We start from the raw sequence: 27827 nt of genomic DNA, 5'->3' as shown, positions 1-27827 counted from the left end.
AGCCCCCCGGCATTGGCCTGAGCTGGCTTCGGGACCTGGTCCCGCCTCAGGGACTGAGATCCTGAGCACCAAGGCTCTGCTTCATGATAAGGCTGATCGGAGGCCTTATTAATGGACGGCATCAGATTCCTACAGACGTAATCAACAAGATCACAGCAATGTCTCCACCCACCAATAAGAAAGAAACACAAGCTTTCCTAGGTGCCATAGGCTTTTGGAGAATGCACATTCCTGAGTACAGTCAGATCGTGAGCCCTCTTTATCTGGTCACCTGCAAGAAGAACGAGTTCCACTGGGGCCCTGAGCAGCAACAAGCCTTTGCACAGATCAAGCAGGAGATTGCTCATGCAGTTGCCCTTGGCCCAGTCAGGACAGGACCAGAGGTGAAGAATGTGCTCTACTCTGCAGCCAGGAACCATGGCTTGTCCTGGAGCCTTTGGCAGAAGGTGCCTGGGGAGACTCGAGGCCAACCACTGGGATTTTGGAGTCGAAGCTACAGAGGGTGAGAAGCCAACTACACTCCCACAGAGAAGGAAATCTTGGCTGCCTATGAAGGAGTCCAAGCTGCCTCAGAGGTGATTGGCACGGAAGCACAACTCCTCCTGGCACCCCGACTACCGGTGCTGGGGTGGATGTTCAAAGGAAAGGTTCCCACCCCCCACCACACCACTGACGCTACATGGAGTAAACGGATTGCTCTTATCCCACAGTGTGCCCGTACTGGAAACCTGAATCGCCCTGGGATTTTGGAGATAATTACAAACTGGCCAGAAGGTGAGAACTTTGGTCTTACTGATGAAGAGCAACAAGAACCAGTGACACGGGCTGGAGAGGCTCCTCCCTATAACCAACTGCCCCCAGAGGAAACGCGCTACGCTCTTTTCACTGACAGTTCCTGTCACATCACAGGGATGGACCAGAAGTGGAAAGCAGCCGTACGGAGCCCCACACGACAGGTGGCAGAGGCTGCTGAAGGAGAAGGTGGATAAAGTCAACTTACAGAACTCAGAGATGTTCAGCTGGCCCTGGACATTTCTAAGGGAGAGAAATGGCCAAAGCTCTGCCTCTACACTGATTCATGGATGGTAGCCAATGCTCTGTGGGGATGGCTGGAGAGGTGGAAAAAGGCCAACTGGCAGCGTAGGTGTCATGGTTTGATGCTGGCACAATGCCAGTATCCCCATAAAATATATCCTCCCTGGTGTCTGCTGTGAGATGTGACCAGGAATAAGCAAAGCAGGCCCCCACTTAGAAATAAAGAAAAGAAACCTTTATTAACTGAACTACAACTCTAAGTAACAGGAAACACACAGGGAAAATGAAAACTTTCCAAAACAAAACATTTCCTTCCCCCCCACCACCAAATTTCTGATACATCTATTCCCCAAATCACCAACTCTCGGTCCATCACCACCCTTTAGGTAACCAATTCTCAGTTCATCAAGGGGAGAGGAATCCTTCTTGTGCCATAGGCTTCCCCAGGAAACACTGCTGAAACCTCGTGTGTTTCCACGTCACTCGTGGCACCACCTGCAGAACATCTGCCATTGTGACATCTTCCTTCCATGTCCAGTGCTCTCACCACTGCACATGGACCAGAGCTGCTTCTAGGGTTGTCCTTTTAAGGATGCTTTGTCCCGTTCCAAATAGGGCACAGTCCCACCTTTGGGACACCTATCCCCCCCCCCAAATTTCACCCCCTGGGGCCCCGGGGTACCAACACTGAACCCTCTTGGCTCTGAGCCATTGCCTCCCCCTGGATGCAGTCTCTGGGTCACAGGAAACATGGTTCTGTCCATGGCTACACAAGAAAAGTCCCGCTAAGGCCACTCCATCATCTCTTCCCACCTAAGATTCTTCTCTACTCTCCCGACATCTTTCACTTGCCCAGACCTTCACACTTGCACATTTCCTTCTTCCATTTCATCTCTTATCTCTCTTCTAGGAAAGGTTAATGTTCTGCAAAGTTTTCCTTGTCCAAAAAAGGGTTAAAAGTTCGGGCTCTGCCCATCCAAAGCTCCCACAGCTGCTGGACCCCTTCTCGCTCCGCCAGCCGGGCTGTGCTGCCAGCACAGGATATCAAATTTCACGGTGGCACAGGCGCTCTGTCTCTCTCTGTCTCCTGGGGGGGAGGTGTGGCTGCCCGATGCCTCTCGGGGCTCTTCCACCCTTCCATCCTCGGGCCAGGCCTACCTCACCCAGCCCCAAACCAGCCAGGAGCTGGGCAGGGGAGGCCCGACCTGCTTCCCTCGCTGGAGCCCAAGAGAGCTTCCCTCGGGAGTGCTCTGCTTTTTAACCCCTGAGTTCTCAGAGGCGTATCCAATGTCCCCAGTGGCCAAACCAGGTGCCAGTATTCAAATGTGAGCACCTACTGGACTGAGCACTTCATATCCCAGAAAACTAACTTCCTCTCAAACCACGACATCTATATAATCTCAGTCCAGTTTATCCCAGTCTGTAGGAACCCAGTCCATTTGATCCCAATCCATATTTGATCCATGTCCGTAGCTTATCCTAGTCCACATTTGATCCCAGTCCATAAGATCTGTCATATTTGATCCAGTCCATATTTGATCCCAGTCCAAAGTTGATCCCAGTCCTGATTTGAACCCAGTCCATTTTTTATCCCAATTAATATTTGATCCCAGCCCGTATTTGATCCCAGTCTATATAAGCTCAGTCCAGTTTATCCTACACTGTAGGATTCCAATCAATAATTGATCCCAGTCCATATTTGATCCCAGTCCCTATTGATCCCAGTCCCTATTTGATCCAAGTCCCTGTTTGATCCTAGTCCCTATTTGATCCCAGTCCATGTTTGATCCCAGTCCGTACTGCCCTGCACACATTCCAAAAGTCTGCAATTCCAGCTTCCAGCCAGGAAAAGATGTTCCCGCCCTTGAATGGAAATGGAGCAAAATCTTACAGAGACATTTCCCTGCCAGCCTTCAGGACTTCAGCTCCTGGGACTCGGAATTAAAATAATAATTGGGAAATAAAATAATAAATAATCAGGGGAGGGTCTGTGGGGACAGAAGGGTCATCTAAATCAGGGAAGGGGTCAATTAAATCAGGGAAAGGGGAATTAAAACAGGGAAAGGTCAACTAAATCAGGGGAGGGTCTTTGGTGGCAGGGGTCAATTAAATCAGGGGAGGGTCTTTGGTGGGCACTGGGGCAATAAATCAGGGGAGAGTATTGGGTGATCCTGAGGATTAAATATAGGGAGGGTCTCTGGTGGTGCCTGGGTCAATTAAATCAGGGCAGGGTCTCTGGTGGTCCGTGGGTCCAGGGAGACACTGAGAGAGAAACAGAGCAGGCAAAGAGAGGCAGGAGAGAAAAGGGGACACCAAGACAATGAGCTGAGAAGGCGGCACTCTGCAAACAGAACTGCAACAGACTGAACATGAACAGGAGAGAAATCAGTAAGTCTCAGAGTTTTCTTTGCTGTCAAATACATCCCACACACCCAAACCCACACAATCTCCATCCCACCACTCTAATTGAGATCCGACAACTCTAAATCACTTCCCAACCTCATCTCAGCCTGATGGCTGCGGAATCGAGTGAGTTTGGCATGGGATTGAGTTTTTTGAGGTAGGTTTGAGCTCTTTTTGGGGTAAGATTGAGCTGTTTTAACTGGGATTTGAGTGGTTTGGAGGTGACAGATCTATTCCTCTTGGCTTTTGCAGTGCAAAGAGATGGAGAACAGAAAAAATTAAGGTGAAAATAAAAGTAGAAGCAGCCAAGTGTGTTCTCAACATGGATCACAGGGAATGTGGCTCACATGCTGTTGGAGAATGGCTTAAAGAAAAAGGCCATGAAGACATACAATTGAGAGAAAAGTAAAAGGTAGAAGTAAAGCAGTTCCTAAAGCAGTTCCCAGGCTTAATTTTATAAATAATAAGGTTCTCAGACAGTCTTCCCATAACAAGCAAAGCATTCTGTCTGGGAAAAGCTGGCTCCCTGGGAACAGATATGGAAGTTTGGGGAAACTCTCATATCACAGTGGGAACGTTGGTTCTGTTTTTAATACACAATTGTAGGTATTGTAAAACAAAAGGAGTGGTTAGAGTTTTCTCTGTTAACCTATCGTGAGCTCAGATTTTGAAATATTCATGAAGTTAATTAACACTGTTATATAAAGTGACTGATTGATCAATAAATCAGAGTTCGATGCATTACCAGGATGGTCGTTCTCCCCTTCACTTCAATAACATTGGCTGTGCCCAAAGTGCCTCCTCCAGTGGGGGATGGAGCTGGAGCAGCGCACGAAGCTCTGCCCGCACTCGGGGCACTCGCAGGGCTTCCCTTAGTGGTGCCTCCGCTGGTGTTGGATCAAGTGAGAGCTGCTGGAGAAGCTCTTCCCACACTGGGGACACTCGTAGGGCCTCTCCCCAGTGTGGATGCGCCGGTGGGTGATGAGGGTGGAGTTGCGCTTGAATCCCTTCCCGCAGTCGGGACAGCGGAAGGGCCTCTCCTCTGTGTGAATCCGATAGTGCATGAGGAGATGGGAGCTGGTCACAAACCTCTTCCTGCATTTATCACACTCGTAGGGCCTCTCCCCAGTGTGGACGCGCCGGTGGGTGATGAGGTGGGAGTTGTACTTGAATCCCTTCCCGCAGTCAGGGCATTGGAAGGGCCTCTCCTCTCTGTGAATGCGATAGTGCTGGAGGAGAACGAAGCTGGTCTGAAACCTCTTCCCACACTTGGAACACTCATAGGGCCTCTCCCCAGTGTGGGTCCTCTGGTGCCTGATCAGGTGGGAGCTCTGGCTGAAGCTCTTTCCACACTCCCCACATTCATGGGGCCTCTCCCCAGTGTGGATCCTCTGGTGCTGGTTCAGGTTGGAGCTCCGGCTGAAGCTCTTCCCACACTCCCCACACTCATAGGGCTTCTCCCCAGTGTGGATCCTCTGGTGCGTGATCAGATTGCCGCTCACGCTGAAGCTCTTCCCACACTCCCCACACTCATAGAGCTTCTCCCCAGTGTGGATCCTCTGGTGCCTGATCAGTTCGGAGTTCCACCTGAAGCTCTTCCCACACTCCACGCACGTGTGTGGCTTCTCCCCATCATGGAGCTGCTCATGGAGCACCAGCTCCGAGCTCTGGCTCTGTCTCCGGCCGCCTTCCCGGCGCAGGCTGGCTCTTTCCCCCTCAGATCCCCGCCAGCTGCGTTTGCAGCCCCTCCTCGTGCGGCATCTCCGGGGCTTTTCCTCCCCGTTGGCTTCCTGCGCCGTGGAGCCGCTCAAAACGGCCTCTTCCACCAGGTTCTGCCGTGGGCATTTGTCCTCCCTGCTCTCCATGCTCAGCTCCTGCTCTGGGGGAGGAAGGACAAGGACAGGATGGGATTTGCCTCTGTGCCACAGGCAAGGGCAAGGAGATCCCCCCAGGCCTGAGCTGCAGCCGGGGCCGTGCTGGGCTGGGAGATGGAGCAGCACAGAGGGGAAAGGGGCACTGACTTCCTCCTCACCTGCCTCAGTGTCCCGGGGCATCTTCCTCTTCCTCGCAGCCTCCCAGGCCTTGGCAATGGGAAATCCTGGTTTGGGGAAAACAAGGGATGAGCGCGTTTGTAGGAGCACTGGGGGGTAGGATGGTCGGGACGGACAGAGATGAGAGATCTCTGCAGCCAGGTCGTGGAACTTGCGGTTTATTGCAAAGGGCCTGGGTGCAGGGCCCTGCTTGGAGCTGCCAGGCACAGCTCGGAGCAGGGCTGAGAGAAGAGAGGGGTAGAGAAAGTGAGAGGGTAAGAAAGTAAGACACGCAAGAGCATAACACAGTAACATTCCTATTACAACACAATAAATTTTCTTCTACGTGGAATATTCTATTTCTCACTAACCAATCTAGTACAAAATACAAATCCCAGAGCATTTACAAACAGCTTGTAAGAATCATTACATCACCATACTGTGTTACATTTTACACCCTAAAAACTCCTCTTTGGGCCCCTTCTGCTGAGCTAATGGGGTCTGGATCTCTCTGCAAGCAGAGGGAATTGTTTCATCAAAAGGGGATTATCTTCAGTTGGGCCACACCATTGCTTTCCAGTTGTCACTAACTAAGGTATCTCAGAGCTTGCTTTCATTTCAATCTTCCTTATACTTTCTATATTCCCATAATCTTTTGCAAGACAATCATATTTATAAGGCTTTCCTGTTTCACATCCCCCAACACACATTGAGTTTGAAAGTCCCTTTTGCCCAAGTCCATGTCTACAAGTCACCGGCCACCTGGGCTCCAGAAAAACCTCAGAAACACCAAGATTCAGGCCTGAAAAAGCCTCCCAGGAGTTGCCCGTCCCTGGTCCCTCCCCTCTGGTGTTCAGGGAGTTCCACCCATCCCAGCTGCTGGGAGTCACGCTTGGATTGGGGGTCCCCATTCTCCTCGGTGCCTGCCCTACCCAGGCTGCTGGCAGTCCCAGCAATGCCAAAAGCTCCCCCCGCTTCGCTCTCCCCATTTTCGGGATGCCGGGGCTGTTTGGGCTCCCAGGCTCCCTTCTCCCCTCATTCTCTGCTCTGGGCTGCAGCGGCTCCAAGGAGTCCCCCCTGCCCCTCTCCAGGCTCTTGAGGCTCCCGCCAATGGCGGCGCTCCCCCCTCTCTGGGCTCCCCCCTTTGGGCTCCTGGGGGACACAGGGCTCTGCTCCTCCAGGCTGCCTCTGCCGGCAGCCGCCACCGCCACCCCCCGATGTCCCCCCAAGGGGCCTTTTCCGCTCAGCCTTGGACTGCTTCATTCTCCAAACATCCCCCCAAAAACCCCAACCCAGGGACCCCCGGGATATCTGGGCCGAGCTCCCTCTCCCCGCTCACCAGTGCGATGGGGGGGTGATGATCCCACAGGTGGGGGCTGCGAATTCAGGCAGGGATCGACGACGTGGTTCCCTCACCTCAGCCTTGATCCATCTTCGTCCCTCCTCTTCCTCTTCCTCCCACTCCTTCTCTTCCGTTCCCCCTCCTCCTCCTCTGTCTTATCTCCACTTCCTCCTTCCCTTTATCATTGCCCTTCCCTGCCTCCTCCTCCTCCGCCAGCAGCAGCCACACCCTCGGTGCCCCGTTCCCGCAGCCCTCGCAGCCGCGGCAGGAGCGGGGATGGAGCCGGGACAGGTCGGAATGGGCAGCGCGGGGCTCTCGGCTGCTCCAGCCACTGCGGGCGGGGGAAACCTGGCCCAGGCCAAAGGAGAGGCAAACTGGGCAAAACGGGGGCAGAGCACAAAGCTAAGGATGCAGTAGAAAGACTTAAGTTAATATTAACTCCCAACGAGGAAAAACTGGAAATTCCAAAGTTTAGGGAAGCTGAGAAAAAAGATTTAAACACGACAGGAAGTGAACAAGATAAATTAGGGAAATGGAAACTTCTTGATGGAAGACAATTTCATTATAAAATGTGCTTACTAGGAAAATATTAGAAAACTTGAATCAGAAAACCCACTGGGTAGTCAAGCATTGTGTGATCATTTTTTAAGGAACTATGGGCGCATTGGATTTTTGGAGTAGCAAATCCAGTAACTGAGAGATGTTCAATTTGCCAAAGGAGAAATAAAAAAGTGAAGAGAAAAACAACATTTTGAGGTCATGAGTTAGCTGGTTGACCATTTCAAAGTATCCATGCAGAAGTATAGATTTGTTAGGTTCTGGGTTTATTTGTAAAAAAACCCCATTTAATCTAGAAGAGAATATGCCATATGTTAGACAGGAGATTTCAAGAGAATACAAATCTTTGAAGTATCAGAAACACCCAAGACAAAATATGAAGAGACAAAGGGAAATGAAAGGGAAGGGAACAAGAGGAAAAATCAGAGAGTGGGATCCTCTGCAGGTCTTGCCCCCTCCGTTCGCGGCCCAGGCGCCTGTCCCGGGTCCCGGCTCGCTGCCCGCCTCAGCTCCGCCTGCCCCGGTTTCCATCCCAGGTGCGGCCTCACTGCCCAGGGCAGCTCCACCTGCCCCGGCGCTGTCGCTCAATTTGTGTGCCCTGCTCCCACTGCCTGGCCCGCGGCCGCTCTGCCGGCCATGCTGGGGAAGATGGGGGTTGCTCTGTCCTGCCGCCTGCTCCAAGGTCACCACCCCCACCGCACCCAGGGGGGGTCCCAGCCATCCCATCCCCGGCTGCCCTGCCCGTGCCACCTGCGCTGGGCACCGCCGCTGCTGCCGGGCTCTCCCACCTGCCTTTGCTCTACCGGCAGCTGCCGGATCAGCCGCCATCAGCCATGTGGGGGCTACCCACGCTCCGCCTCGGGCTCCACGGGAAGATCCCCCTCTGCCGATTCCGGCAACAGACCCTGCCCACACTCCCACCGAGCCTCGGCGGGATATCCTCCCCTGATCCCGTCCTGCTCTGAGTTACGTCCCCTTGGTAACCACAGCTCCGGCTGTTCAGGGAAACTCTCTCTCTCTACAGGAAGCAACATTTTGAAACACTAGGAACTCAGTTAAAAGGCAGCCCTCTCCAAATTCTTTCCCAAAACACGGGAGAAAGGCTAGAGAAGGGAAACAAGTGAAAGAGCTGAAGGGATTGCTCTATTTCCGTTCAGAGAGGTTCCCATGGGAGGGATGCGCTGGCCCGCCCCGCGGGAGCCACCAGCGCCCCTGCCGGCCGTGCCGGGAACTGCACCCAAGGGCAAAGCGCCGCAGCCCAAAGGCCGGGACTGGGTCCGGGCTCTGTTTGCTGTCAGTGCCGCAGCTGTTGGTGTTTGTTTGCTTTATTATACACACTAGTAAAGAACTGGTATTCCTATTCCCATATCTTTGCCTGAGAGCCCCTTAAATTCACCATTCTAAAAATTAAGAGGGAGGGGGTTTGCATTCGCCATTCCAAGAGAGGCTTTTTCTGCCTTCCCGAGCAGACACCTCTCTTGTAAAGCAAGACAAGCACCCACAGGCACTGAGGGGCACTGCAGGAGGGGCACAAGAAGGCCCTGCAGCACTTGGGCACAAAGGCACAGAAGGTGAATGCAAGAAGGGAGCAGCAAAAGGCCAAGCTGAAGGCAAAGGCCAGGGCACAGTTCCTACAGCCCCTGAGGGATCAACCCCAGGGCCCAAGGGGGCCCCAGCACCCAGGGCACGGGCTCTGCCACAAGCACCTGGCAGAGGCATTGCCCTCCTCGGCAGGGGAGAGCCCACCCAAACAGCCCCTGGCAAGGAACCAGGGCTCCAGCTGCAGGGCACAAGGACACTGCAAGCACAGACAGCAGCACCCTCAGGACCAGCAAGTCCACCCCTTGATGGACACGGATTGGCAGGGCTGTCACAGCTCCCATCACACCAGGGACCCTCCATACTGCAGCCCTTGAGAACATTCAGGGTGGGTCTGCATTGAGAGAAGGCATTTCCTGATGGACACAGGGGCCTCTCAATCCACTCTGAATCTTAGACCGAAGGGTGGAAAGAGTAAAGGAATATTTGATTTTTAAGGGAATGAGTGGGAAAGATGAGCAGGTATGACTTGTTCAACTACTATTAGAAGTTGTGGGGCATAGGTTTGAATAAAATCAATTTCTTTTTCTTCCTCCTGTGATTGTAATTACCTAGGAAGGAATTTGAGAGCAGGATTTTATTACTGTAAAAGGGGTTGCAGAGGCCAGTTCTGTTCTACCTTTGTGTGACAAGATTGAAAAGGCCCATGCTGAAGTGAACGCAGAAGTGCGGGCAGAGACAGGGAAAGAGGGAAAATTAGATATGGAGCCACTACAAATTACTTTAAAGCAACTAGGACAAGCAATACCTTGTTCCAAGAGAGAGAAGAAAGGGCTCACAGCCTGGTATTGAGTCCCTGTTAAAGGCAGGGCTTTTGGAGCCAAGGATGTCTCCCTACAACACTCCTATCCAGCCAGTCAACAAACTGGATAGATGGACAGCAGGAGGAAACACAGGATTATCAAGTTCCAAAATGAAGCTTAACTGAGGCAGTTTTCCTGGGGCTTCCAAAAAGGAAAAAGAATCTGAATTATAGGTGGATTTTAAACAGGGTCTAGTCAAAGGAATTCTTGTGCTAAAATGTTTAACCCAGTGGCCGGAGAGTGGCCTCGCCTGAAAAGTGATGACAACAGGAAGATCTCCTATAGTTCAAGTCTGGCATCAAGGTATAGGTTTGACAACCTAAACAGCCTCTAAACAGATGAGCAGGGCTCGGTTATTACAGTATGAAACTTGTTCAATGGCACAGGAGGATTTAGAACTGAGGACAGGGCAAGGGTTTAACCCAGCCTCCTGTGTGAACAGCCTGGAGAGGGGCTGGCAAGGAACCCAGGACTGCACTCAAGGGACAGAGCTCCAGACCCAGGCTGGGACAGAGTGATGATGGGACATTCCCTGGCCTGAGGGAGAAAATGTGTTTGTGGATGGCTCTGCAAGGGCAGCAGAAGGGAAAGGAGCTACAAGACAGCCTGTTATTAAGGAAGGGGAATCAGACACAGCGCAGGTCACCGCCCCATGCTCAGCTCAACCCGCGCAGCTGTGGGTGCCTGTGAGAGCCTGGCACTGAAATGCCCTGAGCAGGAAGGCTTCAATATCTTCTGCTGACACCATGGCACCTAACAGGGGGGCAAAAGCAATTCTCACTGCTTCAGCAACCACTGGAGCAGATATCAAGGCACATTCTCCCACAGGAAGCTGGGCTGGCACAGAGCCTGCCCTGGCACTTTGCTGCTGCCAACACCCAGCCAGGACATCGGCTCCTGCCTAAGGAGTACAAAGCAGCACCACTGGTGGCCAAGGGGCCCATGCCAAGTGTCCCCGAGGCCAGAAACAGCCGCCAGCACAGCTCAACACGGGGGGACCCCTCAGCCTGGCCTCAAGGGCTCTGAAGCCCCGGAGATTTGCACTTCCCGCCCGCAGCAGGAGGATGGGAGGCCGCCCCTGAGCCTGCCCTGAAGGCAACGCAGCAGCAGCCAGGGCTCCAAGGCGGGCCAAGCCCCTGCGCCTGCCCACAGATCCTCGCCTGGAATCCTCTGCAATCCTGGCCACCCTCCTCTGCCACCTCCAGCCACTGGGGCCAAGCCTTGCTGCCACTGCTTCAGCTTCAGCGCTGGCTGGGCCTGCACTGCCACAGCTGCTGGGGAACACCACGGCACAATTCCACTCTGGGGCTCACTGACACCCACACTCTGGGCTGCCTGCCATTGCACTGCTGCAAAATGTACCGTTTTTGGTTCTTTCAAATCTTATTTCTCTGCTCAGAAAAGTTTCTCTACTCAAAGGTTTGCCTATGGGAAAGGAATTTTAAAGGTTTTATTTAAGGGATGTTACACCACTCAATGGAGATGAGTTTAACATCTGAACACACTGGGAACAGCCCAAAAGACACCCACAGAGATAACGACCAGCAACAAAACATCAACATTGCCCAGCAGCAAACAGCAACCAACAGCTACCCCAGACACTGCCCCCGGCAGAGCTGGAGACACCTGGGCTGGAAAAGGCTGAGAAGGAAATCCAGGAGTGTGGAGACCGAATTCACATCAGAGGGGAAGAAATCCGGGTCCAACAGGAAACCAAATACTAAAAACTTACAAAACTTGGAAACAAGGAACATTAAAGCAGTGGATTTAGACTGCTTCAGACTACATAAAGTTAACGAAAATCTAGTAAAACTCACATGGCATGGAATGATTTTCTCTGCATAGCCGGGCTATTTGTGAAAGAAATTATTTCTGTTGCACATCCTGGCCAGAACCAAGGAATGCCTTGACTCTCTAACATTAAAGAGATTCTTGGAGAGGTTTTGTTTTCCCTGCAGTTTCAGTGATAAGATAACAACATGATAATTGTTATGAACAAAAACTCGGTTAATATTTTTTTATGAGAAAAAGTTTCAAAAAGGCAGCCAGACCACTGGCCCTGCCCAAGTTCTGTGTGTTTTGTTATTGTAATCACGGGTCGTTGTCGTTAATGGTTGTTTTTGTATTAGTAAAAGCCCTGGCTGGGGCGAGGTAATGGCCCTTCTCCTGGGTGGGGACCTTGCCCGAAGCTAAGTTTTACCTTTCTCAGAATAGTGAAGACACCTGAGAAGGTGGGGGGGGTTATGCAAAGTGACTCGCAAGACCAGAATGCTTTGTGGGACCCCCCCCCCCCATCTCCAAACTCATGGAGAAACCCCAAAAGCAACGAGCCACCTAAGAGTTGAGAGACTGGAGTGATGTCTGGACGTGAGGAACCGAGTGCTGAGCCTGCAGAGACGCGGAACACCTTCGGACCCTCTCGCCCTGACCATGGGAGGTGACCCCGGCGGTGAGACCAGGCCGACTGAGTGGGAGGGGCAACATCTGACGGCAACATCTTATGGGATCAAGCCCTGAAGGCTCCCAAGAGGATCTGATCCCCAGCTCTGCCCCTGGTGGACAAAGCTGCGCATATCCTCCTCCTCTGAGTTGCCCTGGGAGACGATGGACGCTGCAGACCCGTCGAGCCGCCCAATCCTGAGCTGATCACTTTTTAATAAAGGCATTACACAGGAGAAGAAGTCTCCTGGCCCTGTTTATTTCAATAATAATTTTTTATAATAATTCCCACATAATATTGTCAGGTGGGTTTGGGACAGAAGTGCGAGAATTAATTTTTGGTCTGGGTTTTTCCAAGTTCTCCTTTATGGGGCATTTGTAGAACTGAAGAGTTTTAACCGTAATAGTTTGAACTTGTAAATAGTTAATACTTTTTTTTTTAAAACACAGCAGATTCTTGGGGGGCCACATGTGACTCACCAGATGGCTGCCCTGGAAGAGAAGCTCCATTCCAGGCAGCCTCCAGAGGAGCTTTAGAAATGCAAATGAACACTGCTGGGCAAAGTGTGGGCAATGCACCTGGGTCTCTTGCCCGGGGCAGGAATTGGGCTGATTCCCTCTGCCCCTCACACCAAGCTCTGCCTGCTTGCACTGATGGAATTTGCACAGCTCAAGGCAGAACCCAGGGGGAGGATATCTGACCCTGCAACAGAAACTGATGAAGCTGCAAAGGGAAACAGCACATGGAGAATGTTGGGAAAACTTCACTATAAATAAATGGGGGAATCATCCCTCTGCCCACTCCAACATGTGCTGTCACTGTCTGTGTTATATAGGGTGGATTAGAGCACCGAGAAATTCTTGCTGCCACAAGTTCAGGGAAATCAGTTGGGAATCTAGTATTTCATGATTCAAGTAGATAAAAGTGGTAAATTGATGAAGTCTTGGCTGAAGGGAGCGACCAAAATGGGGAAAAGATGAACGGCCAGCAGAACAAATCCTACAACACCATGGATCAGCCCCTGGGAACCCGAACCAATTCATATCAGGAGCCACAGAACCCATTTCTCATTTCAATGGCATCAATAGATTACAAGCTGTCCTCGCAATAATAACCAACCAGACAGCTCCAGCTCCTGACCTTCCTGCTGACCAACCCACTGAAATGAGGAACACAACACTTAACCATGGGATAGGATCAGATCATCTGTTAGCAGAAAAAAAGAGGAGTTTGTGGAAAATTAAATGTCTCAAACTGCTGTTGGCAAAGAGACGACAAAGTGGTGAAACAGATAACAAAGGAAGTAAGAAAGCACCTCATGCTCCAGCCCAAACGTGGAAAGGATGGGAATGGGACACGGTTTTGTGGCTCCCTGGCAGACCATGGGTTAAACCAATGCTGTTTCTCCTCTGATGTGCCACAGCAACTCTCATCTTTTTACCATGCTCGACACCTTGAGAGTGCAGCTCATTCAGCAGCTGAGCGAGGGGCCAGGGATTTGTAGATCAGGAAGCGACGGGCGAAACCATCAGCTGCAATAAATGTTCCTAATTAACATGGATTGCTGCTCACAGAAAGTCCCGCTAAATTCCTGAACTTCCAGAAGAACAAAGACTTAACAGAGCCGTGAATATCGGCTGTTATACAAAAGTGGGGGTGCAAATTAACACGGACATGCAGTTGGCGGACCGGGACGTCTGAACCTTCCAAGTACCTCAGCCAGTGGGCAAAGGGAGAGGGAGATGGGCCGGGAAAATGAGGATAAAAAGGAGGCTGCGAACTACAACAATGGCAGAGAGCGCAGGCAAATGCCCCACGGCCTCTCCCTCTGCTCAGCAATAAAGTCACTTTTACAGGACTCCTCTGTCTCCTCTGCGCACAGAAACCTCCGGCCACGGCAATTTCCCCGCACAGCCCCGGGCACGGGGCAGCCCCCTCTGTCCCAGCCACAGCAACCGCGCCGAGCCAGCGCTGCTCCGGCAGCGGCTCCTGCTGAGGCAGCGGCCGCAAGGAGACCGCAGGCAGCCGCTCCCGCAGCGCCCTCACGCCAGCGGCAACACGCGCCGGACACGGCACAACGAACCCGCCCGAGCCCCCTGCCGCCCCCGAGGCCCGCAGCCAGCCCCGAGCCCCCGCACAACCCAGCGCGGCTCCCACCTGCGCTGCGGCCGCCTCCGAGCTCCGCCGCCGCCTCACCGCGCTCCGGCCGCTGCCGCCGCTCACGGCACCGCACACACGCTCCGACAATGGCGCCGCTGCCCAGCCACGGCCGCCCTCAGCCCGCCACCGGGGCCCTGCTCCGCCCCGCTCCCACCAATCAGCGCGCCACAACCACGACTGACGGCACCATCGCCCAATCCCAGCCAGGGGCGGGCTCTGCACACGGCACAGCCCCGCCCCGCGCTCTCAGGGCCCCCCGGGCTGCGTGAGGGCAGAGCCGGAGCTGAGGAACAGCCCTGGAACGGGCCCGGGCCCGGGCCCGAGGGGATTGAGCTGAAAACACAAACAAACTTCTCCGCACCTCCCGCCACGGCTTTCCCGGCACTGCGGCTCCGGTGGCTCCGGCTCAGCGGGAAGCCCTGGAGCCACACTTCTCCTACCCCTAATTAGGAGCATCAGTGCATCGCTTTGATTTCCCCCAAAAAGGGAAAACCGCCCCAAAGCCCTGTGGATGAGTGGGGGAGGGGAGAGATTTCTGACAGAAAACTCCAAAAACTCAGAGCAGGGTAATGAGAAGTAAGTGAAGACCCTTAAATGCAGCTTTCCCCCACGCCTCCCTCCTTCCAGCTGCACCTCCTACCCCGGCAGTGCCGCAGACAGGGAATGGGGCCGGGCTCAGTTCATGCCCCGGGGCTTCTCCCTCTGCTCCGGGACAGGAGTCGTTCCCCTGCTGCACCCTGGGCTCTCTCCCACCGGAGACTTCTCCAGGAACTTCTCCAAGCTGAGTCCATCCCACGGGGCACAGCCCCCTCCAAGTGCTGCAGCGTGGGTCACTGTGCCCCGGGGTCGGTCCTGCCAGGACAGGCTGCTCCAGCGGGGCCCTCTGGCCGCGGGGTCACAGCCTCCTCTCAGGCATCGCCGTGCTCAGCGTGGCTGCTCCGGGGGCTGCAGGGGGATCTCTGCATCCCCATGGATCTGCAGGGGGATCTCTGCATCCCCATGGATCTGAAGGGGGATCTCTGCATCCCCCGGGATCTGCAGGGGGACCTCTGCATCCCCGTGGATCTGCAGGGGGATCTCTGCAGCCCCATTGATCTCTGCATCCAGCACCGCCGTTTTTGGAGGCACCAGGAGTAGGCTGAACTCTGCCTGAAGCTCTTCTCACATTCCCCAAACCCTTCCCAGCACAGGGAGGGTTTTAACTCCTCACAGCTCCCCAGGCTGCGTTTGCAGCCCCTCCTCGTGTGGCATATCTGGGGCTTTTCCTCCCCGTTGCATTCCTGTGACGTGGAGCCGTTCCAAATGGCCTCTTCCACGAGGTTCTGTGGCAGGGATTTGTTCTCCCTGGTCTCTGTCCACATCTCACTGCCTGGGGGAGGAAGGACAAGGAGAGGAAGAGACAGGGAGAAGGGAAAAGGAAGAGGCAGAAGGAGAGGAAAGAACAAGAAGGAACAAGGGAGGAAGGCGATGGAAAATGCACGTGATGGATGAAGGACAGAATGAGGAGAGGAAGGAAGGTGGTCAAGAAGATGGGATTTGCCTCCATGGCAGAGGGAAGGGGAAGGAAATCCCCCCAGTCCAGCCGTGGCAGGATGGCGTTGGCAGTGAGGCTGTCCTGCAGCGGTGCTGGGCTAGGAGATGGAGCAGCAGAGAGGGGAAAGGGGCAGTGATTCCTCCTGCCCTGCCTGGCTGTCCCAGCCTGGAGCGTCCTGGCGCTGCCGAGGCCCTTGGAGCGTCCGGCACTCCGGAGCCCGAAGCTCACGGCTGCTTTATAAAGCTGACAAAGTCAGCAGGATGGGTCTGGGTATGATCTGCAGCAAACTGGGTTTATTGGTACAGGAACAGGGGACAGAGCTGAGCAGGGCCCAGGGACAAAGACAGGGTGCAAGCTGAGGGCACAGGGGGTTTTTATATGGGGTAGTGAGGGTGGAGCTGAGGGTCAGGGTCCAATGGATATGGGGGAAAATGGGGCAAAGGAGGGGTTAAGGGTCGGGTCAGCTAATGGGGAAACACGAGCAGAGGAATGCAGTAAATTAGGGCCAATGGAGGGACAGAGAGGGAGAACATTCTAGGGACTAACCAAAGATGGGTAACATGGGTTGAACTAGGGTAATTAGGCCAATGGGCCAATGGGGTAACATAACTTTCCAGAAATCAGCATGTGCCTGCAAAGCAAGCTTCTCACCATAACCTTGAAATCTATTCTTCTTCTTGAGGACCAGTCCTCCACGGGTGGGAGATTGAGACTCCCATGGGCCTCCACACCAGTGCATCTTCCTTTTCCTTGCAGCCTCTTTCTCCTCTGTCCAGACAAAGTTTAGGATTGACAAATCCTGGCTTTGGGGGAAGAACAAGGGGTGAGCACCTTGGATTTTGTGAGAAATGAGCCTCACTCTTTAGAACTTTTGAGAGTTTAATAAGGAATAATAAGGGACAAATCAGTAATAGCGCTGGGTGCTTGGCGATGGCCAGAGGCACACGGGTTAACCACAGCAACTCTTCTTGTCTCGTTTTCCCATTGTATTGTTCAAATACATATTCATAATGGTTATACACATTCAAACATTTCTTTGAACTCGTTTACATGTTCCAGGAATTCTTTAGGTTGGTTTGACCCACAACTTGCCTTTTTAGAGCACGTGCAGGAATAGTGGATTGCTGTTTTGAGGGTTGTGTGTCACTCCCTCATAAGGGCCCCTGTTCTGTGGTTTCAGCAGGTGACAGTTATTGACAGTGCAAGGGTCAGTGGCAGGGGTCCTCATCACATCCCTTCCTTAAATGTTATCTGACCATGCAGACGGTTTTAGCTATTTCCACAAGTACTTGAAATGAACATTAGCTATTTCACAAATATCTCTGAAGTGTTATTGTCAGTTAGTTACAAAAATAAAAGCATTAGTTATTATTTCGCAACTACAGCTACTTCTGCTAAAGTTAACATTCTAATGCACAACACAGGGCAACCACTTTAATATTTTGCAAAAGCCAAAGCTATAATTGATGTTTTTCACACTGTCCACAAACTAAAATATAATCCATAAATGATGTTCTGAGGATATGAGCTACACAGGGGCCAGGGCATTTTGGCCACGAAAAGCTGACAAATTATACTAGAGCAAAAGCAGTTAAAAGTGATTACAAACGGTACTCTATCAAAATCAGTGTGATTAAGAATATTTTACAGCAGTCAATACCTAATAGCAAAAGCCAACACTACCTAATTATTGATAACAATCCCAGGGCAGGTTTTTCCCTTGCATGGAGCACTTGGGCCTTCCCCGGGCCCCTTCTGCCCTCGTGCAGAGCCAGTGGCATTTTCCAGCACACCCAGTTTGTAACCGAGAGCCGGGTGCAGCCGAGAAGGCTCCAAGCGCCTCCTTCCAGGCTGACTCTGCAGGGGCCAAGGCTGCTCTGGGCTCTGCCAGGGCACTGCTGGGGCTCAGCTCTGGGCCAGGCTGGGCCCGCTCTCCCCTCACATTGCTCCGGGCAGCTGAGGCACAGCGGGAGAAGGAAGGGACACGGCAAGGCAGTTGAGGGTTAAGAGAGTTTTTATTCAAACAACTGCCATAACAAACAGGCTGTCCTAACTACCATAACTAACTACTAGTGCTAACTACCATAACCAGCTACCAGTGCTAACTACCATAACTAACTAGTTGTCCTGACTACTGTAACTGAAACTGTCCTCAAGTGCTTCATCTCCTCTGCTGCTCCCTAAGTTGCTTTGCTGCAGTGATCAGAGGGGTCAGGCTGGAGAGAGGCTTGGCTGATGATAAAAATGGGTGCTGCCCAAAGGATACAAAGGAAAGAAATGAACTGTTACTTTCCAGAGTCAAGTTCCTCACAGGCTCTGTTGCAACAGGACAAAAGGAAATATGTTGAAACTCAGGAGAGGGAAGCAGGCTCAGATTAGATCTAAGGAAGAATTTTTTAACCAGCAGAGTGGGGAAACACTGACAGAAGGTGTCCAGAGATGTGGGAGGTGCCTCCTCCCTGGAAACATCCAAGCTCAGGTCAGGCAGGGCTCTGGGCCCCCTGAGCTGCTTGCAGATGTCCCTGCTCGCTGTGGGGCACCAGGCCCAGATGAGCTCCAAAGGAGCCTGCCAAGCCACAGCAGGCGAGGATTCTGCTTGCTCTGCGTGTGGAACGCAGCCAGACTGGAGACTGTCGGAGGGGGCCCCACAAGAAAACCCCTCCCTGGCGCTGCTGCTTCCCTTGCAGCCCCTGGCCCTCAGCTGCAGCAGCTCCTGGGCAGCACAGCGCCGCTCCTCGTCCGGCTCCAGGCTGCACTCGAGGCAGTCCCGCAGCAGAGCCGACAGGCACTGGGGCTCCTGCAGCTGCGGGGTCCCGTTCTGCCGGATCAGAGCGCGAGCCTGCAGGGAAAGCAAACTCAGCGCTCTGCCAGCTCCCTTCACACCCACACGGGCTCACATCCACCCCAGGGCTTCGGCCCCAGCTCCAGGGGCACTTTCCTCCCTGCCACAGATGCTGCTCAGAGCTCATTTTGCTATGCCAGCCAGAAAACCCAAACCCTGGGGCTGCCACAGCCACTGCAACATCCAAATGATCTCGCCTTGAGAGCCAGTTTCATTGGCTGGCTTTGTTAGTACGAACCTCCATCAGAAATAGCCCATTTTGCTTCTCCAAATGGGGACACCAGATTTACAGGCCATTTTCCAGAGTCAGTGTGGTCTGCCTGTGTTATTTCAGAGGATTCTTACATCAAGTGCATCTCTGCAGTGTCACTGACACTCAAGTAAATGCATTCCTGATGCCCCATCCCAGAAACTGCCAGGCAAGAAACAGGAGGTTTGTGATGCTGAAAGCTCTGGCTTGGTGACATGGAGAAAGTAGCTTTGATAGTGGAACCCTGGAAAAAGTTAAAGATAGAATCTGAAATGTTAGGTTTTGTGCTTTCCCAGATCAACTGCACCTGCGTAAGCAGTGTGATAAATTATATAATTGTTAGATGTGAGGATTGTTTAGTAATGAAATGTAATTATTATATAACCATAAGAAGAATAGTGAGAAACTATGTTGGAAATTCAGAGAGGGGCTAAATTTATGTATACAATAGAACAATATAAGTTTAATAATTAACATGAAATTCATGTAATGATAGAGTAATAAACATGATCATTTCGAATGTATGGTCGGAATCAGATTTGGGTTGAATATACCCCGATTCCCAGAGCTCTTAATAAAAGGCACCGCATATAGTCCCCGTGATTATGTGTTTTTGAACGCTAACATTTTGGCGACCCAGCTGGAACCCTTGTGAGTGCTGCTGAGCGAGTTCGTGACTCGATCACACTCCAGCCGGCACCGAGGGATTCTCGGGGAACCCATCGGCCGCGACCGCTTCCGCCGCTCACAAACGTCCCCGGAAGAAAAGTAAGGTGCTTTTTACTTTGGTTTTGGGTGCCTGTCAATAAGACGCAGTGAAAGCTACGCTTGGTTGGGCTAAAGGAATTCCTGTTGGTACAAGCCTAGGCGCCGTTCCGTAAGACAATCGCGAAAGCATTGTGGGGTTGGCATTTGTGGTGTATTTGAAATGGAGAAACTTTAAAAGGATTTTGGGCAGTAACACCCCTATCCCGCAAAATTCTCCTTTGGGGTGCTTATTAGCACATTGGAAACAGGGTAACTTTGGGGAAGAATTACATAAAACTAAGTTGATTGATTACTGTAATTCATGGTGGCCAGAATATGCCTTGGAGAACGGCGAAAAATGGCCAAAATATGGTACTCTGCAATATAACACTATTTCGTGGTTAATGTCGTTTCGTAAAGGAAAATGGGATGAAGTACCATATGTTGATCTGTTTTTCTATTTACGGGGAAAGCCAGAATGGCAGCATGAATGTGGATTATTAGTGGTTAAAACATCTGCAAAGTGTGGGGTTTGTGAGGAACGTTGTTTAGAACACTTGGCGTTAAAAGAAAGCTTGAGTAGGGAAAATTATACAGATATTGATTTACAAGTAGCTCCAATAGGAACAAGAGAACCTAACCCTATCCCACCTGTTTCATCTGTCCCTATCCCACTACCTGCTCCTCACCCACCTAGTCCTGAACCTTTCTCGTCTAGTACACCTTTCCCTTTTTATCCTCCTCTCCCATCATCACCTGATCCCTCTTCCTCGGAAGATGAGCAAAACTTAACTGTGATAGAAAGGGGAAAGAGGTATGCGAGTAAAAAAGATAGCAATGGTAATGAATCAGTGATGCCAATAGCCCATAGAACCCGGAGTCGGTCAAATCTTGCACCAGTTGTGCATAGAAAAGGCATAAGCAAACAAAAACGGACTGTTATTGCCCCCTTGCGACAAGGTGTCGGAGTGGAAGGGCCAATATTTGTAAAAGTGCCTTTTTCCCCGGCAGACTTAGTTATTTGGAAACAGTCAGCCGGAACTTACAGAGAAAATCCTGATAAAATGGCACGCGTAGTAAAATGGTTATAAAAACTCAAAATCCTGACTGGGATGACATACAAGTAATATTAGATACTCTGATGGATTCTGCTGAAAAGGAAATGGTACTTCAGGCAGCCAAAGAGAGGGCAGGAGAAGATATTAGAAATGGACTAGTAACAGGGAGTTTAGATGTGAATTTCCCAATTGAGGATCCAAATTGGGACCCTAATTTATTTTGCGATATGAGGAAATTACAGAAATAACAAAAGTGGATCCAAAAAGGAGTTCAGAACGCTGTGCCCAAAACTATAAATTGTTCCAAACTATATGAGGTTTGACAGGAAAAGAAGGAATCTCCCACTGCGTTTTTGGAAAGGCTTAAGGAGGTAGCAAGGAAATATACAGACTTCCATATGGATACAGAGCAAGCAAAGGTTCACCTCGCTCTCATATTCTTGGGCCAATCACAGGACGACATTCGTAGAAAATTGCAAAAATTAGAAGGGGAAGAATTAAGGAATTTGGATAAGTCACTTGAGGTTGCTTGGAAGGTATATAACAATCGGGAAAAAGAAGCTAGTAAAAGGCAGCAGCGGAATCTTTTGGCAGTAATACAGGGGAAAGGGAACCCAAATTTCAGCGGACGTAACAGGAGTGGTCGGGGTAGGAGACCAGTTACCCAGGGGTTAAGCCTGCATCAATGTGCGTATTGTAAGCGTGAGGGGCATTGGAAGCTAAATTGTCCAAGCTTGAATAACCAGTTTGACCAGGACAATCAGTTCCAGCAGGCTACCAAGGAGATGATCCTGGGGGAGTATGCCAGCTGACTAGACGTAGAACCGGTAGAACAAGTTAAGGAACCTGTTATAAATATACAGTTAGGGCATAAAGAGGTCAGATTTCTAATAGATATGGGAGCTACTTTTTCTGTATTGAATGATTTGCAAGGACAAATTTGGGACAAGGAAGCGACAATAGTCAGCGCTACAGGGAAAGAGGAAAAACGGCCATTCCTGCAACCCCTAGATTTGTGTTTTGGAAACAAGGTTATAACACATGAATTTTTATACCATACCTGAGTGTCCAATTCCGCTTTTAGGGAGAGATTTGCTAGCGAAACTTGATGTGGTAATAACCTTTGAAAATGGAGGGCTTATAATGAAAATACCTGAATCAAAGATGGGACAGATATTAATGATCAAAGAAAAACCTGTTCCCTCTATCCCTAGGGAGGTAGAAGATGCAGTGATTCTCTCTGTATGGGAGACAGATATACCAGGGAAATCTAAATTGGCACAACCAGTGCATGTAGAGTTAAAAGAAGGGGCAAGGGCTGTACAAGTCAAACAATATCCCATAAAACCAGAAGCACGGCAAGGAATAGTAAAGAATTATTGAGAAATTCTTGAAATACCGAATTTTAGAAGAATGTGAATCAGAATTTAATACACCAATATTTCCAGTACAGAAGGCAAATGGTGAATATAGATTAGTGCAGGATTTGAGAGCAATAAATAAAATAACAAAGGACATTTATCCAGTGATATCAAATCCTTATACATTGCTAACATCCATAAAGGAGATATATAAATGGTTTACCGTAATTGATTTAAAAAATGCCTTTTTCTGCATCCCCCTTGACAAAGAAAGTAGGAAACTGCCTTTGAGTGGGAAAACCCAGGGAACAGAAGAAAGACCCAGCTCACCTGGACACGATTACCACAAGGATACAAGAACAGTCCGACCCTATTCGGAAACCAACTGGCAAAGGAACTGGAGATTTGGACTGAAAATGGGCAAGTACCAAGAGATCAATACTTATTGTTGCAGTATGTTGATGATATACTAATAGCTACAGAAGAAAGAGCAACCTGTATAAAGATAACCATTGAGATTTTAAATTCACTGGGAATGGGAGGCTATAAAGTATCCAGAGGAAAGGCACAAATCGCACAACAGACTGTGATTTACCTGGGATCACAGTACTAGGTACTAACCGTATCCAAGCTATTTGTGCTATTCCAGATCCCCAGAATTTACATGAGCTGCGAGTCTTCCTCGGGATGGCAGGATGGTGTCGCTTGTGGATCATGGACTATGGACTGATCGCGAAACCCCTGTATGAAGCTCAGAAGATGCAGCCATTTACCTGGGGCAAACCACAGAAAGAAGCCTTCCTAAAATTAAAGGAAGCACTGACAACTGCTCCAGCACTAGGGTTACCTAATCTGTCTAAAGATTTTCAGCTGTTTGTACATGAAAGGCTGTGCCTAGCACTAGGAGTTCTGACCTAATGTCTGGGAAGCTGGAAAAGGCCGGTGGGCTACTTTTCCAAACAACTCGACAACATAAGTGCCAGGTGGCCCCCATGTCTGCGGGCAGTTGTAGCTACTGTGATCCTGATACAAGAAGCCAGGAAACTTACTATGGGAAGGCACATAGATGTCTATGTACCACACATGGTAACCACTGTCTTAGAACAAAAGGGGGGCCATTGGCTATCTCCCAGCAGGATGATGAAATTCCAGGTAGTCCTGACTGAGCAGGATGATGTCACATTAAAAACAACTAACCTTTTGAATCCTGCTTTGTTCCTAGGTACCACAACTGAAGAAGGCCCATTAGAACATGATTGTGTAGAAGTAATAGAGTACACCTATTCAGCAAGAGAAGACCTGAAAGACATCCCACTAGAGCAGCCGGAGTGGGAGCTGTTTACAGATGGGAGCAGCTTTGTGGAAAACGGAACCAGATACGCTGGATATGCGGTAACAACAGTCAATACAGTAGTGGAGGCAAAGGCATTACCACCAAATACATCTGCCCAGAAGGCAGAACTGATTGCTTTAACCAGGGCACTAGAATTAAGTGAAGGGAAAAAGGTAAATATCTGGACTGACTCAAAATATGCTTTTGGAGTGGTGCATGTACACGGAGCACTGTGGAAAGAAAGAGGACAGTTATCTTCTCGGGGTACGCACATTAAACATCAAGATGCAGTCCTGCAATTGATAAAGGCAGTACAAAAACCTGAACAAGTGGCAATCATACACTGCAAAGCATGCCAACCAGGAAACTCCAAAATCTGTGAGGGAAATTGAAAGGCAGACTGGGCAGTCCGACAGGTTGCTCGAGAGATACAAACAACAATGGCATTGATACCTTTGAAGCATAATGCATCCCAATTCAATTTGCCTCCAAAAGCAAAATATTCAGTAGAAGATGAGAGACTGGCACGTTTGCTAAATGCACAAAAGAATTCAGAGGGATGGTATGTGACCGCACAAGGACAAATAGTGGTACCCCCCCAGATAATGAGAGAAGTTCTACAAATTAAACATAACGAATGTCACTGGGGAGCAGAGGCATTGGTAAAATTGCTAAAGCAGAGTTTAATTTCAGTATGGATGTTAACAATGGCAAAATCAGTAATGTCAAAATGTGATATCTGCTTAAAAAACAACCCTGTGGCTAGGCGACAGGCACAGCTAGGAAGAATTCGGATAGAAATAGAGCCAGGAGACTACTGGCAGGTAGATTTTGTAGAACTACCAAGAACCCAAGGATACAAATACCTGTTAGTGGGGGTTGACACATTCTCTGGGTGGCCAGAAGCCCTTCCCTGTCGCACGAACCAAGCAAAGGAAACAGTTAAGTGGTTACTACAGGAGATTATTTCCAGATTTGGGGTACCCCTAGGGGTATCATCAGATAGGGGACCCCATTTCATAGCTACAGTAGTAAGAGAGGTAAGTAGATTACTAGGGATAACTTAGGACCTCCACACACCATGGAGACCCCAGTCAAGTGGACAGGTAGAGAGGATGAATCAGACACTAAAAAGGCAAATCAATAAAATATGCCAAGAAGCCAAATTGCAGTGGCCCCAGGCTTTGCCAATAGCACTGTTGAGGATTCGGATAAAGCCTAGGAGTGGGATGTCAGTCAGTCCTTATGAGATATTGTATGGGAATAGATATGAATCTCCTGAGCCTAACCCTAATGTACATGTCACAGGAAAGCAGGAAGTGTATAATTATGTTCTGTCTCTTGGGAAAACTTTAGCTCGGCTCCGGAGTATCCTCATGTGGAATAGACCACTGACTCTCGAGAACCCAGTTCATAACATACATCCAGGAGACGAGGTGTACATCAAGAACTGGAACGAGGAACTGCTGAAAGAAAGGTGGAGTGGACCCCATCAGGTACTACTGACCACCTTTACAGCAGTCAAAGTAGCCGGCATGGAACCCTGGATTCACTATACCCGAGTGAAGAAAGTCCATCCTGGATCACGGACTGTATAAACTCTGGAATCAACAAAGGCTGCAGATAAGATGTGTTTAATTGCTTTCAGAATGCTATCAGTAATTGTGCTAACGTTATGGTCATTAATATCTTTGGGATGTGGAATGCAAAATGATCAACTAACCACTCTTCATTCTAGAATGAAGAGAGAGGTACAAACAGAAACACAGGTGATAAAGGTTTCTAATGCAGTTTGGGCTGAGAATGTAATGATTGGATTAGTCAAAGATTTTGCCAAAATGCAAAACACCAGTAGAATAACTGCCTGTCTGCCAATACCAAAGGCAGCAGGAGACCCAGTAAACTGGGGAATCATACCATCAAAACTACGTGAAATACAAAAGAACAAAACAATTACATGTAAACAGGTACCCAAATTGAGGTCCAGGACAATTTGTATGGGCAGCAAGTGATGGTACCTGGACAACACATCTGCCTGTAGACGGGAAAGTAAAGGAGATTACTCTAGGCCTCCCAACCTTATGTCCAATTTGGAAAAAGTCCCCATTTAATGGAAAACATGAACTTCTGCAGATAAGAGCAAGACGAGAAGTTCTAGACAATGAAAATCCAGATGACACTTGGCAAGAACCCTCTAGTGGAGTGAAATTTGGATGGGCCCTAGAGTCATTGCTTGGTCCTATAGCAAACTATCAGAGTAGAGAGATGCTGTACAAACTTAGAGGTCAGGTAGATAAACTGGCAAAAGTCACCCGGGAAGGATTTAAAGAATTAAATATACAATTACAAGCCACCACAAAAATGACTTTACAAAATCGATTAGGCCTAGATTTGTTATTCCTGAAAGAGCATGGAGTATGTGGATTTTTAAAGGGACAAATTGATAATTGCTGCGTTCATATCCCAAATGTAACTGCAGATATAGAATATGACATCAATCAGTTGAAACAAATAGAGCATGAAGCACAAGAAGAGCAGAAGGATTTGGCTATGTCCTGGTTTAGAGCAACTTTGGAGAAGAATCCCCCAAAGGAGCTCCGGTGGGAAAAGCAGATCCAATCGGCCCCTCCCCCAAACTGGTCCGGGAGGGAAAAAATACATCCTTGGAGAAAGGTGGAAAAAACCTGTTTATTAAACAATAAAACCAAAACAATATCAAAACAATGAGACCCCTTGCCACTCTAAAAGAGATGACAAACTGAGAAAACCCCGGGTTGAAGCTCAGCTCACTCAGTCTCTGATCAGTCCCTCCGGTGCTGGAATTGTCGCAGGCCAGGCCCGGCCTGGTGGGCCACAGCTGCAGCTGCCGGCGCTCCCCTGGGTGTTCAGTCCAGAGCAGTTTCAAGAGGACCAAAGAAAAAGGAAAAAAAAACAGTCCAGGGAACTTCTTTGCCTCAGCTAGCTAAAACTAACTAAAAAGCAAAAGAAGAGCTCTCTGCCCCGCTGTCTGTCCGTAGACAACACGGTCCAGGAGCAGGAATGTGGAGGAGTGAGTGCAGTGTCTGAAAACAAACTGCGCGCTTCTTCTCTCCCCCCCTTCACTCTCTGGAACACTCTTAAAGGTACAAAACTTATTATTATTCAACATAAACAGAATGAGACGATTGGGGATAAAAGCATCATATAGTCAACCCAGGACAGGCTACAAGCTGGTTAGGAAAAATCTTTAAAGGATTAGGGTGGAATGTGAGTTCATGGATTAAATCTATCATTGAGAGTGTGATAATCTTACTAATTGTATTCTTAGCAATTTGGTTAGTTTACAGCATCTTAAAGGGAGAGATACAGAAGAAAACGTCCTGGAACCGGAGGATAATAAAGGCACTAACATGAGATCCATGCCCACCATCTTCTGGTTCTCCAGTTCGTAACAGCATCCACAACAATGTTTACATCAACCCTGGATTTGAAGAACCAAGTACGAACCGAGGAATAAAGGACTGTATCAAGTGAAAACATTTACACCTATAGTGAAGTGAAAATGCTTTCAAAGTGGGGAGAATGATAGTGGAGCCCTGGAAAAAGTTAAAGATAGAATCTAAAATGTTAGGCTTTGTGCTTTCCCAGATCAACTGCACCTGTGTAAGCAGTATGATAAATTATATAATTGTTAGATGTGATGATTGTTTAGTAGTTAAATATAATTATTATATAACCATAAGAAGAATAATGAGAAACTATGTTGGAAATTCAGAGAGGGGCTAAATTTATGTATACAATAGAACAATATAAGTTTAATAATTAACATGAAAGTTATATAACGCTAGAGTACAAAAACATGATCATTTCGGATGTATGGTCGGAATCAGATTTGGGTAATACCCCGATTCCCAGAGCTCTTTAATAAAAAGCACCGCATATAATCCCCCATGATTATGTGTTTTTGAACGCTAACACCTTTATGGTAACACCAGGTGAGGATCTTACACATAACATGTAAATTAATTGAACCTGAATAAATTGGCTGCCACATCCAGAGATTTGACCAAATTACAACAACCATTGCAGTCATCCTTATTGATATTGAGAACCAGTGGTTGCTATCAAACATTTTACCAGTTGGGGAGAAAGTAAATGTAAATGATCACAAATTGGTAATTGATGCACTCGGTGATACACAAAACAACGTTTCTTTGGCTCTCAGCTGTATCCAGGCACAATTGTGGATGCAGTCAGTTGCTGCCTCAATTATAAGAGCAGGTGAAGAAGGCACTTTTCCCACTAAAATTCGGTAAATAATCTGGGATAGTGCCACTGACTTTGAAAGAGAAT

At 49.5% G+C, this 27827-nt stretch overlaps 1 protein-coding gene and 1 pseudogene across 1 annotated transcript; one reads left to right on the top strand and one right to left on the bottom strand.

Moving 5' to 3' along the window:
• The window catches only part of LOC134432680 (zinc finger protein 850-like), a 589027-nt pseudogene that overhangs the window by 487880 nt on the left and 73320 nt on the right, over positions 1–27827 (top strand).
• LOC134432819 (zinc finger protein 436-like) lies at positions 1359–5117 on the bottom strand (the record flags this gene model as incomplete). Its single annotated transcript, XM_063181732.1, has 1 exon — positions 1359–5117. A coding segment is annotated over one exon (807 nt), but the record flags the coding sequence as incomplete, so codon positions are not given.

This window comes from Melospiza melodia (assembly GCF_035770615.1).
Source record: "Melospiza melodia melodia isolate bMelMel2 chromosome 7 unlocalized genomic scaffold, bMelMel2.pri SUPER_7_unloc_1, whole genome shotgun sequence".
NCBI lineage: Eukaryota > Metazoa > Chordata > Aves > Passeriformes > Passerellidae > Melospiza > Melospiza melodia.
Note: the sequence above shows the minus strand (reverse complement) of the source record. Positions and strands in the feature narration are given on the sequence as shown.